The sequence below is a fragment of the Ranitomeya variabilis genome, chromosome 1 (assembly GCF_051348905.1).
Source record: "Ranitomeya variabilis isolate aRanVar5 chromosome 1, aRanVar5.hap1, whole genome shotgun sequence".
NCBI classification, from domain to species: Eukaryota; Metazoa; Chordata; class Amphibia; order Anura; family Dendrobatidae; genus Ranitomeya; species Ranitomeya variabilis.
In genome coordinates, this window is record NC_135232.1 from 67,282,477 (window position 1) to 67,298,994 (window position 16,518).

General features: G+C 45.9%; 1 protein-coding gene across 2 annotated transcripts in view; it reads right to left on the reverse strand.

Moving 5' to 3' along the window:
- Nucleotides 1–16,518, reverse strand: part of LOC143805462 (von Willebrand factor A domain-containing protein 5A-like) — a 150,404-nt gene that overhangs the window by 55,709 nt on the left and 78,177 nt on the right. For both annotated transcript variants that reach the window (XM_077284881.1, XM_077284871.1), the window contains 7 exons: nucleotides 14,540–14,709; nucleotides 14,327–14,415; nucleotides 13,924–14,068; nucleotides 13,534–13,613; nucleotides 12,879–12,993; nucleotides 12,222–12,380; nucleotides 11,823–11,926 (listed from right to left, as the gene is read on the reverse strand). In XM_077284881.1, the coding sequence (XP_077140996.1) occupies nucleotides 11,823–11,926; nucleotides 12,222–12,380; nucleotides 12,879–12,993; nucleotides 13,534–13,613; nucleotides 13,924–14,068; nucleotides 14,327–14,415; nucleotides 14,540–14,709 (862 nt within the window). The remainder of the gene's footprint in view (nucleotides 1–11,822; nucleotides 11,927–12,221; nucleotides 12,381–12,878; nucleotides 12,994–13,533; nucleotides 13,614–13,923; nucleotides 14,069–14,326; nucleotides 14,416–14,539; nucleotides 14,710–16,518) is intronic.

The window sequence follows — 16,518 nt, forward strand, 5'->3', positions numbered from 1 at the left end:
GTTGCCACTGTTGGGCCCTAAAGAGTGTGACGTGTGGTGCATCCATTCCAGCATGGAGAGCAGCTGTACATCTGAGGTAACCCACTGTGACTCGGGGCTGGGACTAGAACTGCCTATTCATGTGCAAAGGGCCGGGGTGCTCATGACTGTCACCTAGTGAACTCGCCCATGACTACCACCCCGTGCCACCTTGTTACACCGATATCCCATATGTGGGGGTAAACTGGCTGGAATCGAGAGGGGATGCAATGTTGCATTTGGAGAGCCCTGATGTTACTAAACAGAGGAATCCTCCCACAAGCGACTTCCTTTTGGAAACTAGACCCCTGAATTAATGTATCTAGATGTGTGGTGAGAATCTTGAACCCTCAGGTGCTTCACAAAAGTTTATAACGTAAAGCCGTGAAAATAAAGTCACATTTTTTCCACAAAAATGTACTTTTTTTTTTTTATTTTCACAAGGGTAAGAGGAGAAAATAGACCACAAAATTTGTTGTGCAATTTCTCCTGAGTACCTTCATACCCCATATATGTGGGAAAACTATTCACTGCCTAAGGAATTCATTTAGGGGTGTAGTGAGAACTTTGAACCCATAGGTGGCCATTTTGGTAGTAAAAATATAATTTTTGTATTTGCTGCAAATTTGACAGGTTAATAAGTGAAATTGGTGCCCATAATTTATTAAGCAATTTCTCTCAAATGCGGTGATGCCCCATATGTCGTCAGAAATTACTGTTTGGCCGCACGTTGGAGCTGAGAAAGGAGTGCCATTTTGCGAACGAAATTTGCGAAGCCCTGAAAAAACAAAAACAAAAGTGACCCCATATATTGTAGCTTCCCCATATATTATGCCCAGCTTGTGCTTCTGGCGACATGCGCCCATTAAATTGTTGAGTGCGCTCTCCCAGCTACAATAATGCCAAACATATGGCAGCTTACACAGTTTAGTGGGGCTCAGAAGGAGTGGGGCATTTGAATGAGGCAAATGGAAACACTTCGTACTACGTTTGGGGTCTGCTCCAGTGGTTACCCACACTTGTGCTCTAAAAAGACACCTAAAATGATGGGATACCACCGGAACACAGACCAGTCCAAAGTGACTCCATCAGCCTTATAAGCGAGTGGTCCGGTTTTGTCTGAATCGCGGCTTTGGGGAATTTACCTGGAAATCCTGACGTAAGAGCACAGCAGAGAGCGCAGGATAAATCTGAGCTGAGCCTTATTCCGATTTTCGGGAGTTAGAATGAACAAATAGACAGCAGTACAAGAATAGATCTTATTTTAATTTTCGCGTGGTTGCGTGGTATAAGTGATAAGGCAGAATTATTCGGATCGGTGCGATTACAGCAATACCAGATTTATATGGTTTTTTTTTTAGGTTTTTCTGCCATAACACAGTAAAATACTTTTTATAAAAAAGTAGATTTTTTGTCACCATATTCTGAGAGCTGTAAGTTTAATTTTTGGCGAACAGAACTGTATGAGGGCTTATTTTTCGTGGGACAAGTTGCAAGTTTTTTGGGCGCCATTTTGAGGTACATAATATTTTTTGATCGCCTTTTATTCTGATTTTTCAAACACATAATGAACAAAACACAGCCATTCATTTACTGTTTATTTTTTTTGCCATTCACCATGAGGCAAAAAAGGTAAGACCGTTTTTTTTGTCAGGTTGGTACAATTACAGCAATACCAGATTAATATTGATTTTTTATGCTTTGCAATTTTTACACACTAAAAACAATAATTTACAAAAATGAATTTGTTTTTGCATCGTCATATCCGGAGAGCTGTAACTCTTTTATTCTTTTGTTGAATGAGCCATACTAGGGCTTGTTTTTTGTGAGACGGTTTTCATTTATTCCATTATTTATTTTTACATTCAACTTTCTGGTCGCTTTTTATTCACTTTTTTTGTGAGTCGGTATGATGAAAAAGCGACATCTTACTTTTTTTTTTTTTTTTTTAAGGCGTTCGTCATACAGAATAAATAACGTGGCAGTTTTATAGAGCGGGTCGTTCCAGATGCGGCTATACCAATTTTGCGTTTTGAGTGCCCGTTTTGTAATTTGCGTGTACTTATTTTTTTTTTTCTTTTTACTTTTTTACATATTTTATTATTTTTTTACTTTTTCATTTAGTCCCACTTTGGGACGTATATAATTTTTATTTTGATCACTGGTCTCATACACTGTAGCACTCGTGTGCTGCAGTACATGAGAGCAGTCAGTGTCTCACTGACTGTGCCTGTGAGACCTAGCTTATCGCTGGGTCTCACAGACCACCGTCCCCTGGGGTCATCACATGACCTCAGGATACCATTATGAGCGATTCTTATCACAGGGGTCCAATGGTTACTAATGGGGTCTTGTGACCCCCTTGTAACCACTTAAATACCGCTGTCGCAATTGACAGCGGTATTTAAGGGTTTTTTAGCCCCCGATCGGCTTCAAAACCGACTGGGGCCAATACTGCAGGGAGTCAGTCATCACGTACAGTTGACACGAGCGAGATTTGCCACCGCTATTCTTTTATTCCTCAGCACCGTTAAAAAACGTATTGGAGATCGCCGTTAAAGGGACCCTGTCACCCCCTCCAGCCGTTATAAACTAAAAGAGACACCTTGTGCAGCAGTAATGCTGCAATCTGACAAGGTGGCTCTTTTAGTTATTGGTGCAGTCAAAGCAGAAATAGAGGGATTTTTGGTTCTTACCGTAAAATCTCTTTCTTGGAGCCTTCATTGGGGGACACAGGTAACCATGGGTGTATGCTGCTGTCACTAGGAGGCTGACACTATGCAAATAAAGAAGAAGTAACTCCTCCCGGCAGTATACACCCTCCGACAGGCACCAGGCAACTCAGTTGGTGCAAAAGCAGTAGTAGGAACAGGTAATATAAAACTCAACCTATGTACCAACCCACAACAACGGCACGTTAGCCAACACGGTACAACTTCAAGGGAGGGTGCTGTGTCCCCCAATGAAGGCTCCAAGAAAGAGATTTTACGGTAAGAACCAAAAATCCCTCTTTCTTTCTCGCTTCATTGGGGGACACAGGTAACCATGGGACGTCCCAAAGCAGTCCCTAGGGCGGGTATTCTGCAGAAAAAGAGGAGTCAGGTTGGCCGGTGAGAAACCGCCGCCTGCAGTATCCTCCTACCCAGGCTCGCGTCCGCGGAAGCCTGAGAATGCACCCCGTAGAATTTGACAAAGGTGTGCATGGAAGACCACGTAGCGGCCTTGCAAACCTGCGAGGCCGAAGCTTGGTGACGAACTGCCCAGGAAGCTCCCACTGCCCGGGTAGAGTGAGCCTTCACCCCCGAAGGAGGCTGTTTGTCTTGGACGCGGTATGCCTCCAAAACCGCCGAACGGATCCAACGAGCAATCGTGGACTTGGAGGCAGGAAGACCCTTTCGACGCCCATCCGAGACGACGAACAGAGGATCGGCCTGACGAAAAGAGGCAGTTCTGGCGATGTAAATCCGGATAGCCCTGACCACATTCAGCTTGTGAAGGGATTTCTCCAATGGATGAACCGGGGAAGGGCAAAAGGACGGGAGGACAATGTCCTCATTGATATGAAAAGATGAGACAACTTTCGGTAAGAAGGAAGGAACCGGACGAAGAACCACCTTGTCTTGATGCAGGACCAGAAAGGGAGAACGACAGGATAAAGCCGCCAGCTCTGAAACCCTTCTAATGGAGGTGATGGCGATCAAAAAGGCTACCTTCCAGGATAGAAGCGAGAAGGAAACATCCTGAAGCGGTTCAAAGGGAGGCCGCTGCAGGGCATCTAAGACGAGGTTGAGATCCCAAGGCTCAACAGGAGACCGGTAAGGGGGAGCTATATGAGCGACCCCCTGGATGAAGGTCCTCACCTGAGGCAGGGAAGCCAGGTCTCTTTGAAAAAGAATTGATAGAGCGGAGATCTGACCCTTCAAGGTGCTAAGGGAAAGACCCGAATCTAGGCCCGTTTGAAGAAAGCTGAGAAGGGAAGGAAGGGAAAAGGTCATAGGAAACAGATTGTTATCCTGACACCACCAGAAAAAGGCCTTCCAACATCTGTGGTAGACACGCGATGAGGCCGGTTTCCTCGCTCTTATCATAGTCTGGATGACGCTATGAGAAAAACCCGCGTTCTTCAGGAACGCGGCCTCAACGGCCATACCGTTAAATTCAGCGACCGAGAATTCGGGTGGGAGAGAGGCCCCTGTGAAAGAAGGTCCGGAAGATCCGGAAGTCTCCACGGAACATCCGATAACATGTTTATCAGCTCTGCGTACCAGGCTCTGCGAGGCCAATCTGGAGCTACCAAGAGTACGGGGACCCCTTCCGACTTGATCTTCTTTACGACCCTTGGGATCAGAGGGAGAGGCGGGAACAGATAGGGCATCCGGAACTGGGCCCAAGAGATCACGAGAGCGTCGCATCCGACGGCCATCGGGTCCCGAGACCTGGCGACGTACTGGGGAACTTTGTGGTTTGCCCGGGAGGCCATCAAGTCGACGTCTGGAACGCCCCACCGCTGGCAAATCTGGCTGAAGATTGCTGGAAGAAGAGACCACTCGCCCGCCACGATGCCCTGGCGACTTAGAAAGTCGGCCTCCCAATTGTCCACCCCTGGGATGTGGACGGCTGACAGAGAGGGAACATGACCCTCCGCCCAGCGGAAAATTTTTGCTACTTCCGCCATGACTTGACTGCTGCGAGTCCCCCCTTGGTGATTTATGTATGCCACGGCCGTGGCGTTGTCCGACTGAATGCGGACCGGCTTTCCCGAAAGGAGGGACTCCCAGCGGATGAGGGCTAGGAAGATGGCTCTGATTTCCTAGAGGTTGATCGAGAGGCACGCCTCTCGAGCAGTCCAGCGGCCCTGGGCTGTGAGGTGGAGAAAGACCGCTCCCCAACCTTGGAGACTGGCGTCGGTGGTAATCACCTGCCAGTGGGGGGGTAAAAATGACCTCCCGCGCAGAATGGAGGTGGACAGCGTCCACCAAGAGAGAGACTGTCTCGCCCTGGGGGAGAGGCGAAACGGACGGTCCAGGGAAAGCGGGTTCCTGTCCCAGGCAGACAGAAGAGCCAGCTGGAGGGGACGAGAGTGGAACTGAGCATAGGGGACCGCTTCCATAGAAGCGACCATTCTCCCCAGAACTCTCATGGCTAGACGAAGGGACAGAGGACTCGGACCCTTTAGCGCTCTGACACCCCGACGAAGAGAAAGAAACTTCTCCTTGGGAAGGAAGACCTGAGCCCGAAAGGTATCGAATTCCATGCCGAGGAACTCCAGCCGCTGGGTTGGAATCAAGGAAGACTTCTGGTAGTTGATCAACCAGCCTAGGCGAACTAAGGTGTCCAGAGTAAGATGGAGGCTCTGGCTGCAATCCCCCTGGGATGAGCCCTTGATCAATAGGTCGTCGAGGTATGGGATTACCAGAATCCCTTTTGAACGCAGGATGGCCATGACAGCTGCCATGACCTTCGTAAAGACCCTGGGAGCAGATGCCAGCCCGAAGGGGAGGGCAGTGAACTGGTAATGATGCTCCCTGATCGCGAATCGGAGGAACCTCTGATGCTGCACGCAAATAGGAATGTGAAGGTACGCATCCCGAATGTCCACTGAGCACAGAAACTCTCCCGGCTCCATGGACGCGATCACCGAGCGCAGAGATTCCATTTTGAAGTGTTGAATCCGAAGGTGGCGGTTCAATCGTTTGAGATCCAGAATCGGACGGAGAGAGCCGTCCTTTTTTGGAACCACGAACAGGTTTGAATAAAACCCAGAAAACCGCTGGCGAAAAGGCACCGGCACTACGACTCCCGAGGCGAGGAGCGAATCGACGGCCTGGAGAAGCCCTGGAAGATGAGAGGGCTGTTTGGGAGGACGAGAGAGCATGAAACGTCTTCCTGGGGGCGAAGAAAACTCTATTTTGTAGCCTGACGTGACGATCTCCCTGACCCAGGCGTCGTCGACTACTGAAAGCCAAACCTCTGAGAATAGAAGAAGGCGGCCTCCCACCCTGGAAGGAGTTCCAGGTGGGGGCGACCCGTCATTTATTAGAAAACCTGCGGCCCCGAGATCCCGATGGTTTTGCGGGGTGGCTCTTGGCTCTCCAGCGTGGCGGAGGCCTGAAAGAAGGTTTTCTACGGTCCCCTTGTGAGGAGGAACGGTCCTGGACGGGGTTTCCCGAAGAGGCAAAAGACCGAAAGGGACGAAAGGACTGGGGACCCCTCCTGTTGAAGAGACGTTTAGGCTTGGACTGGGGTAAGGAGGTACTCGTACCGCCAGTAGCGTCCGAGATCATTTGATCTAGCTGCGAGCCGAAGAGTCTGGAGCCCTGGAAGGGCAGACCAGTGAGCGATTTCTTAGATGCGGGATCAGCGTTCCACGCCTTTAACCAAAGAATCCGGTGAATGGCGACAATGTTGCCATTAGCCCTGGTAGAGCAGGCCGCTGCATCAAGGGAGGCATTCATCAGGTATTTTCCTGCCAGTGAAATCTGATCCGCTAATTCAGACAGTTCTTCAGCAGGAGCAGAGGCCGAAATGCCCCTGCGCAGGGTCTTGGCCCAGGCTGATACAGCCTTGGCTACCCATGATGAGGCGAAAATAGGGCAAAGGGAGGCTCCGGAGGCCTCAAATGCTGATTTTGCTAGCGCCTCGATTTGTCTGTCCGAGGGGTCCTTAAGGGAAGCCGCGTCCGGAATAGACAGAACTGTCTGTGAGGATAGCCTGGACACAGGCGGGTCGACCTTAGGAGACTCGGACCACTTGGAGACCAGGTCGGAGTGAAAAGGGTATAACACATCAAGCAGTTTCCTGCCTGGGAAACGCTTGCCAGGGTTTTCCCAGTGAGTGGCGGTAGTGTTGTCAAACTCCTTGTGATTAGGGAAAACCCTAGAGGGACGTTTAATCCGTTTAAAAGCAACGGAGACGTCCTGAGAGCTTGCCTCATCCTCCTTAAGATCAAGCGTCTGAACGATAGCTGAAATAAGGCTATCAACCATGTCTTGTGTTCCGGAAGTCTGATCTGCATCCGAGTCAGATTCCGACTGAGAAGTTACGTCAGACCCGAGGTCCGCCTGTGAGGAAGGGGAACGGGCAGATAGGGGAATCCCGATGTGGTCCGGTGAACTGGAGAAGGATCTAGATAAGGTCCGTTTTCTGTCTCTTTTCTCCGGTCTGCCTCTGTGAGGGTCTAGGACAGGTGCGAGCGAATCGCCGTGTGAGGCGTTCGTGGCACTGGTGGCATTAGAGAGAAGTGGGATGTGTTCAAGTGCCTGGACCAGGGACTGAGACACCTTAGTCAGGTCAGACACTGATTGAGACATTGCAACAGCCCACTCCGGGGGAGGGGGGGTGCACTCATCCCGGGACCTAGGAGCTTCCAGGGGAGCTGACATGGTGGGAGGAACGCAGGACGGGCAGAAAGGAGAAGGCTGACCTGAAACCCACTTTTTCTTACAGTGAGCGCAGGCGTAATGGATGGCCGTAGGGGCAAAGGCCAGGGTGGGGTCGGACATAGGTGGATATTACCTTGTCCCCAGAGAATACTGCCAGGTAGAGTAGAAGGTAGCGCTGAGCCTGGTGAAAGATAACTGCCTCTTTTCGTCAGGCCGATCCTCTGTTCGTCGTCTCGGATGGGCGTCGAAAGGGACTCCCCGCCTCCAAGTCCACAATTGCTCGCTGGATCCGTTCGGCGGTTCTGGAGGCATACCGTGTCCAAGACACACAGCTCCCTTTGGGGGTGAAAGCTCACTCCACCCGGGCTGTGGGAGCTTCCTGGGCAGTTCGTCACCAAGCTTCGGCCTTGTAGGTTTGCAAGGCCGCTACGTGGTCATCCAGTCACACCTTTGTCAAATTCTACAAGGTGCATACTCAAGCTTCCGCGGACGCGGGCCTCGGTAGGAGGATACTGCAGGCGGCGGTTTCTCACCGGCCAACCTAACTCCTCTTTTTCTGCAGAATACCCGCCCTAGGGACTGCTTTGGGACGTCCCATGGTTACCTGTGTCCCCCAATGAGGCGAGAAAGAAAGAGGGATTTTTGGTTCTTACCGTAAAATCTCTTTCTTGGAGCCTTCATTGGGGGACACAGCACCCTCCCTTGAAGTTGTACCGTGTTGGCTTACGTGCCGTTGTTGTGGGTTGGTACATAGGTTGAGTTTTATATTACCTGTTCCTACTACTGCTTTTGCACCGAGTTGCCTGGTGCCTGTCGGAGGGTGTATACTGCCGGGGAGGAGCTACTTCTTCTTTATTTGCATAGTGTCAGCCTCCTAGTGACAGCAGCATACACACATGGTTACCTGTGTCCCCCAATGAAGCGAGAAAGAAAAAGCGTTTTATAATTTCGCAAAAATACCTGTCTTTAGAAACCGCAAGGAAAAAAGTGTACTAGTCCAAATATAAAAATGAATTTTATTAAAGATTTACATATAATAGGACTAAAATGACAGCATAGACTAAAATTGGCAATCACCTGCAAACTACAGTAAGGGAGCAGAACGGCACAGAAACCCAATAAATCACAACCGGGCCATATACAGCAAGAAAATACCTAAAGTACTATGTCAGCTGCATGGCCATAGTTTGTACAAACAAAAGGGTATACAGCCACATGATAGCGATAATGAATGCAACGAACAATATCAGTAAAACATACATGGGATATTTATAATCCCAGCCCCGCAGTGTGTTATGCATTATGCACACTGCGGGGCTGGGATTCACAAGCAGGGCGGCCGCACAGGCGCAGTCTGCGAGACTGCATCTGAGGTCAGACGGGCAGCGCTCACTGCGCCTGCCCCAGGCAGAACAAAACAGCGCAGGCGCCGGATTTGATTTGAAAACAGCGCGGAGGGGACGGCGCCCGGGGGCCGAAGAAGCCTTGAGTGACGGAAGTGTGGCGTGTGCAGCAGGGGGGTTAAGACCTGCCTCCAGGACTAAAGACAGGTATTTTTGCGAAATTATAAAACGCTTTATTTCTGCTTTGACTGCACCAATAACTAAAAGAGCCACCTTGTCAGAATGCAGCATTACTGCTGCACAAGGTGGCTCTTTTAGTTTCTAACGGCTGGAGGGGGTGACAGAGTCCCTTTAAACAGAATATCGGCGAATCTCTAAACACTAACAACTTTGTGTGATTGATCCTTTCACCTTTGTCCTTTGTAAGTCAAGTTGTTTTACTTAAATTTTTTTTCTCGACAAAGCAGTATTAGCATGGGGGTTTAGAACCACTTTAATTCCTGACTTTAAAAATAATCTGTCACCAGGTTCTTGCTACCACATGATGTAGGGACAGAGCCCCTGATTCCACTTATGTATCACTCACTGGGATGCTTGTTGTAGCTTTGATACAATCACTGTTTTATTGTCTGCAGATCTAGCAATTCTCTGAAGGCTGAGCTCTGTATAACCCCACCCACACTACTGACTGGCAGTTTTCTGCCTATGCACAGTGTACACAGAAAGCTGCCAATCAATGGTGGGAGCGGGGTTATACAGAGGTCATGAGTATGAAGGTATACATGGTGGCAGGTTTACTAGTCCGCTAGTGATAATCTCCTGCTGATAAAGCAGAAATGTTATAAAAAGTACAACAAGCAGAGCATTATGTGACACATCGCTGGAATCAAGGTCTCTGCCTCTACATTATGCTGCTTTCAGATTATATGGCAAAAGACCTGTTGACAGATTCCCTTTAAAGTGGTAATTTGGCTGTTTGTCCACCTGTGATATTCATAGGAAGAGGACAGGTGAGCGAAACTTGCTGTTTAAGCATCGAACCAGCAGATATCTGTTGGTGTAAAGTCACTGATCCAGGCCTCCCACAAACGTATATGTAATAAGAGCTGGATTACCCCTTTAAACCATTCATGACCTTGGGATTTTCCGTTTTTCCGTGTTCGTTTTTCACTCCCCTCCTTCCCAGAGCCATAACTTTTTATTTTTCTGTCAATATGGCCATGTGAGGGCATATTTTTGGCGAGATGAGTTTTACTTTTGAACGACATCATTGATTTTACCATGACGTGTGCTACAAAATGGGAAAAAAATTCCAAGGTCAATGAAATTGCAAAAAAAGTGCAATTCCACACTTGTTTGGCTTTTTTGCTAGGTTCACTAAATGCTAAAACTAAAATGCCAATATGATTCTCCAGGTCATTACAAGTTCATAGACACCTAACATGACTAGGTTATGTTTTATCTAAGTGGTGAAAAAAATTTCAAAACTTTGCTAAAAAAAAAAAAAGAAAATTTGCGCCATTTTCCGATAGCCGTAGCGTCTCCATTTTTCGTGATCTGGGGTCGGGTGAGGGCTTATTTTTTGCGTGCCGAGCTGGCGATTTTAGTGAGCTGACGTTTTTAGTGATACCATTTTGGTGCAGATACGTTCTTTTCATCGCCCGTTATTGCGACCAAAAACACGTAATTTTGGCGTTTCGAATTGTTTTCTCGCTATGCTGTTTAGCGATCAGGTTAATCCTTTTTTTATTGACAGATCGGGTGATTCTAAACGCGGCGATACCAAATAAGTGTGTATTTGATTTTATTTTTATTGTTTTATTTTGAATGGGGCGAAAGGGGGGTGATGTAAACTTTTATATTTTTTTTTATTTATATCATTTTTTTTAAACATTTTTTTTTTTTTTTACTTTTGCCATACTTCAATACCCTTCCATGGGAGGCTACAAGCTGGCACAACTCGATCGGCTCAGCTACATAGGAGCGATCATCAGATCGCTCCTATGCAGCTGAATTACAGGCTTGCTATGAGCGCTGACCACAGGGTGGCGCTCACAGCAAACCGGCATCAGTAACCATAGAGGTCTCAAGGACCTCTATGGTTACTATCCTGACGCATCGCTAACCCCCGATCATGTGACGGGGGTTGGCGATGCACGCATTTCCGGCAGTTAAGCGGTAGTTAAATGCCGCTGTCAGTGTTTGACAGCGGCATTTAACTAATTAATAGCGGCGGGTGAATCGCGATTCCACTCGCCGCTATTGTGGGCACATGTCAGCTGTTCAAAACAGCTGACATGTCGCGGCTTTGATGTGGGCTCACCGCCGGAGCCCGCATCAAAGTGGGGCTTCTGACCTCGGACGTACTATCCTGTCCGAGGTCAGAAAGGGGTTAAAGGGCCACGGAAGTGAAACTACAAAACAAAATGACTCACCTATTGAACTGGTGTCACCTTCTCATTCTATGTTCATTCAAAGACCTTTCTGATGATCTTTTTAATCATAGACCTGAGACAGGGACAAGGGGGCATCCTCTACGTCTGGAGGAAAGAAGGTTTAAGCATAATAACAGACGCGGATTCTTTACTGTAAGAGCAGTGAGACTATGGAACTCTCTGCCGTATGATGTTGTAATGAGTGATTCATTAATTAAATTTAAGAGGGGACTGGATACCTTTCTGGAAAAGTATAATGTTACAGGGTATATACACTAGATTCCTTGATAAGGCGTTGATCCAGGGAACTAGTCTGATTGCCGTATGTGGAGTCGGGAAGGAATTTTTTTCCCCACGGTGGAGTTACTCTTTGCCACATGGGGTTTTTTTGCCTTCCCCTGGATCAACATGTTAGGGCATGTTAGGTTAGGCTATGGGTTGAACTAGATGGACTTACAGTTTTCCTTCAACCTTAATAACTATGTATATGTGAACAGGATCAGTTTGGAGGGGGATGCCGTGACCAATGCACAAGAGCAGCACCCATCTGAGAGGTGGAAGCTTTTTTTTCTATTATGCCCCCAAAGTGGTGGAAATCCCTTCAATTCAATTTTCACCCATTACTTAGATTTCTTGAGAATTACCTTTCAACTTTTTCAATTTTAAGAGGGAAACGAATGGTGTTCTTCAAAAGTTCATCCTTATAGTTATACTGCAGGCAAACCTCACCCTCCGCTTCAGTCTCCACCTAGGAAAATGGAAAGGTGATCTGTAAGGACTCAACACATAAACATAGCAACATGCCGGAGGGGTGTGAAAACTTTATACAGGCCCAACCAATGTAAGGTCATTGCTTTAACGTGAAATGGGTACAGAAATGCTGATTTACTAATATTTCCCCGACAATAAAAATGATCCTTAGGTCATAAGAAGTCGCACTTCTAAGAAGATGATTAACAGCAATTAGTATAGGGGACACAGTGATTAAATCCGGGTGCTGGATATTAGAAGGTTTTATGAGACGTAGACTTGATATCACCTACATTTCCTTTCACTTGGGCATAGACAATGGACTTTTGACCCTGAAAGATGGAGTTGGGGACTTTAGAAAGTAGAATGGCTTCCACGCCAGAGGGAAGAGACCACGTCAGTGAGACATTGTTCACGGTGGGCTGAAGGGAACATTTCAGAGCCCGAAGGACCTAGTAGAAAAAAAAAAGGTTTTGTGTTACATGAACTTTATATCACAGTGATCAAAATTAACCAATTCGAAAAAATGTCCTATTGTTGTCGGGTACCGGCTGGCACATCTCACTGGGCGAACTCTGCATGCACCCGCCATTTTTTTTTCCAGGGGACGGATCAGAAGGGATCAGGGGATGGAGGAGGTACCGAAAGGTCTCGTGGGGCATCATTTCTCTCTCTTCTGAAATTTATATCATGTCAGAAGAGAGATAAATCATCTGAACAACCGGCACACTTTTTTTTGTCATCGCTGTTATTCACTGAGTAACAGCCATCACGTGATCGGCACACCAGAAAATCCGGCCCTGATCATATTCTCTGGGGTCTCAGCACCCCCGATAGCATTAAAACGGCGATGGGGGAATAAGTACTCTTAGCGGGCCTCGTTTTAATGCATATCGTTGGTTGTTAAAGGGTTAAAGGAATGCCCCCATCCACCTCTTACAAGCACTCACCTTGGTCTGCATTCTGTCTTTGCCGGAGATGAACTCAAATATCCCACTTCCTGCTCTGGCCATGCCCTTGATGAGGGATGTGGAGGCTCCTTCACCGATGCCAAATGTAAAGCATCTACACGGACATCAAGGATATGAAGGTCAGGGTGTAATATGTCACATAACAAAGCCATACAAACAGTTGGTTCCATGAGAACTTTTTGTTTGTGAAGGACCAAAATGGTATCATAGAAAAGGTCCACTGCGGACCAAACAATATATAAGTATTTGTCTATTGCATTACATTAGCCATTGACTTATCATGTATTACGGGATGTGCATCCATTATTGCTATATAATGTGCATCTCCAGAATCACCTACTACAGGGTCATGGGTTAAACTTTATGGTGAATAAACTGGAGAAATAGTAAGTAAGGAAAATACTGGTGTGTCGACCTGGTCAAGGTTTAGTGAAAGAAAGCATCCACAAGAACCTCTTTAGGCTTTAGGATTTCTGCCTGATACTGTGTGAGAACATATTGTAGAATTCTTTAATTTGGGTGTAAGACAAAGGTTTCAAAGAGTTTTGAAAAAATACGGGATCTTAGCAGCATAAATCACTGTATTCTGGACATAAATGTTGAAAAATTTACAAAATAAGGTGGTTGATTTTACCGGTGATTATTTGAATTTTTCTGGACTTCATCAATCACTTCTTTTGTGTTCCCGACTTCTCCATCAGTGAAGAGAAAAAGCTAAAGATTCCATAAATACTTAGCATTAGTATTTATCACAAAATGCTAATTGTTCAAAACATTCTGTAAATTAATGGGACTGTCCAAGATAGGACATCAATATCAGATCAGTGGAGGTCCAACACCCGTCATCTGACCACCTGATGCCGCAGCCGCTAGATCACAGTGGTTTGCACAGCTGGCATACTTGCCCCTATGTCGCTACCATTCGTGGTGGATGATACTCGAATTTATAGTGTAAAACAGGAGTTCCAGCACTTGTGAATCATGAAAATCCAATGTAGGGTCATGTATTGTGTGTGTGATGTACCTGTCTTGGGTGGTCTGGCCTTCCAGAAGTATCGTAAATTTTCTTTAAGGGTCTCAGTATTTCTGTTCCTCCAAAGTTGGCGTTCATTTCATTGACCATCTTGACAGCTTCTTCCATGGATTGTTGTGTATACTCCTTACTCTCCCTGAAGAATACAAATAAACAAGGCAATGACCTTCTAAGTAAAGAATATGAAGTAAAACGCGCCATATTGGATTCTGGGGACCCATAAATGCATGAATGGAGGATGGATTGGAAAAAAGTGGTTGAGGAGTGGCCTCCAAGGTGAGTGTTACTGTAAAAGAAGGATTGCAAATCTCCATCCATAACCATCACTTTGTCTCCCCAAAAAAATTATATTTTACACAAACTTAATATCAAAAGGACGACTATTTAAACTCACGTGAAGAAAGACTCAAAATGGGATCCAAATCCAAAAATATTAAAGTAACATCCAAGAGGCAAACTCTTCAATAGAAGGACCAGGGTCTCCTGCAGGAGAGAGAAAACTGTGACAAAAGCCCCAAAAAAGCAAAAAAATATGCAGAAAAGTGATCAGATGAATATACCTCAGTAGATGGTCACTAAAATGACCCCACAGAATCCATTCACTGACCTTAGCGCTTTGAATACGTTGTGGAGCATTTGGCTCTGAGTTCATTGGACACTCCATACTCCCAGACCGATCCACCACAAAGATAAACTCTCCACGGTTTGTCGGTCCTTCTGCAGCTGGGAAACTGGGATAGAAGTTCAACATGGCGACAGTCTCGCTCATAAGAGATCCTAAAATAATCGGAAGAGATCAAATAAGTCCCATAAATAATACAATAAAAAAACTCCAGACGATCTACATGTATGGACACATGCAAAAGATGGAAATGTAAGAAGGATTTTGACATGTATCTGACATACAACTAGAAGATGAAGGGTCGTCTGATTTGGACAATTCTCAGACCTTCATGCACAAGAGACGCTCTTTGTTACCGCTCTTCACTCTAGCCTACAGATGCTGATCCTAATTAGAGGATAGCCCCTATTAACTCTAAGTTATCAAATAGGGTGGAGGAAAATGAGATAAGATTAAAAAAAAGCTAATACAAAAAATCCAAACCTTTCAAAACTCGACTCTTTAAACAATGTCGTATGTGAAAAAAATCTTATAATAAGAATAAGAAGAATTTTTATTTCTGTAGCGCCAACATATTCCGCAGCACTTTACATTTTAGCAAGGACTTGTACAGACAATAGACATTACAGAATAACACAACTCCGATCCCAAAAGGAGTGAGGGCCTTGCTCGCAAGCTTACAATCTATGAGGAAACAGCGTAGAAACAAAAGGTAAATGGTAAAATGTGCTTATACTGTACTGTCCATCCATCAATATAATATATAGGGTATTCAAATCAACTGCTCACCCGCCAGTATGTGTACAATACAGACACACAGGGCTAGTAAGTCATGGTGGATGTGTGAACAGATGCTACAAGGGTTCTGATTTTGAAGAAAGTTCCGTATGGACAAAACACACATTTTTAGGACACGTTTAAAACTATGGATATTGGGGGAATCAACCGCTGTAAAATTGTATATACTTTATTAATATCAGATGAGAAACACATAATGTAAATACCCCTCGGGAAAATTGCCAATGTATCAGGTATGGGCTACAAAACACTAACAAGGAGATCACTCCCCTAATGTAGCTAGAATGGTATATTACTAGGGAGTAACGACCTCTAATTTAAAAAAAATATATATAAATAGAGGTAAGCCCATCCTAATATATCATAGTAAATAGTAGTACCACTACAAAGTGACAAAATCGTGCTGGCACGTTTACACTCAATAGATGTGCAGAAATGAGTGATCTTTCCCTAGACACCCACCTGTCAAAGTGCCTACCTAGATGCGGAGGTTGGCACCCTAAGAAACACGAGAATGGCGCCCCCGCTAGTGCGATGGCTGTACCTGATCTCCTAATTCCACCCTAAAAGGTTTCAGTCAGAAACAGAGGGCCAGACGGCCTGTAACAATCATGTGGTTTATAAGCCGCAAGAGGTATGATGTAGGAGACAAAAGGACCGTCTATACCAGTCAACCCCCATCCAGATCAGGCGGTATATCACAGTGATGGTGTATTTAGATCATATATGGATCGATAGAACCGCACATGGTATGATGTAAGAGAAGAGGGACAGTCATCTTGATAATGCAGCTGTACTTATCTGTTGATATGTGGTACTGTATATAGACGACTGAGGGTCACGATAAGATGACTCCTCACATGCAGAAAATAGACTCTGCATGTGAGGAGTCATCTTATCGTGACCCTCAGTCAGATGTCTGTGTCACTGGGGCAAATTTTGTACCTGTTGGTTAATTTCTTTATGTGATATTGTTGGCGCATGATTACATCGGAATTATGTTTCTAATTGTTTGAGTATGTTGTTCTATGTAAGTACCAGGAAATCCCCAATTATTGGATGGGACTAGTGATATAGATTTATCAGTATGCTGCTATAGTACCTAGACACCTTTCACCCATGTGTTTATGTACCAGATATCGTATATGTATATGTGTATGGGCGAT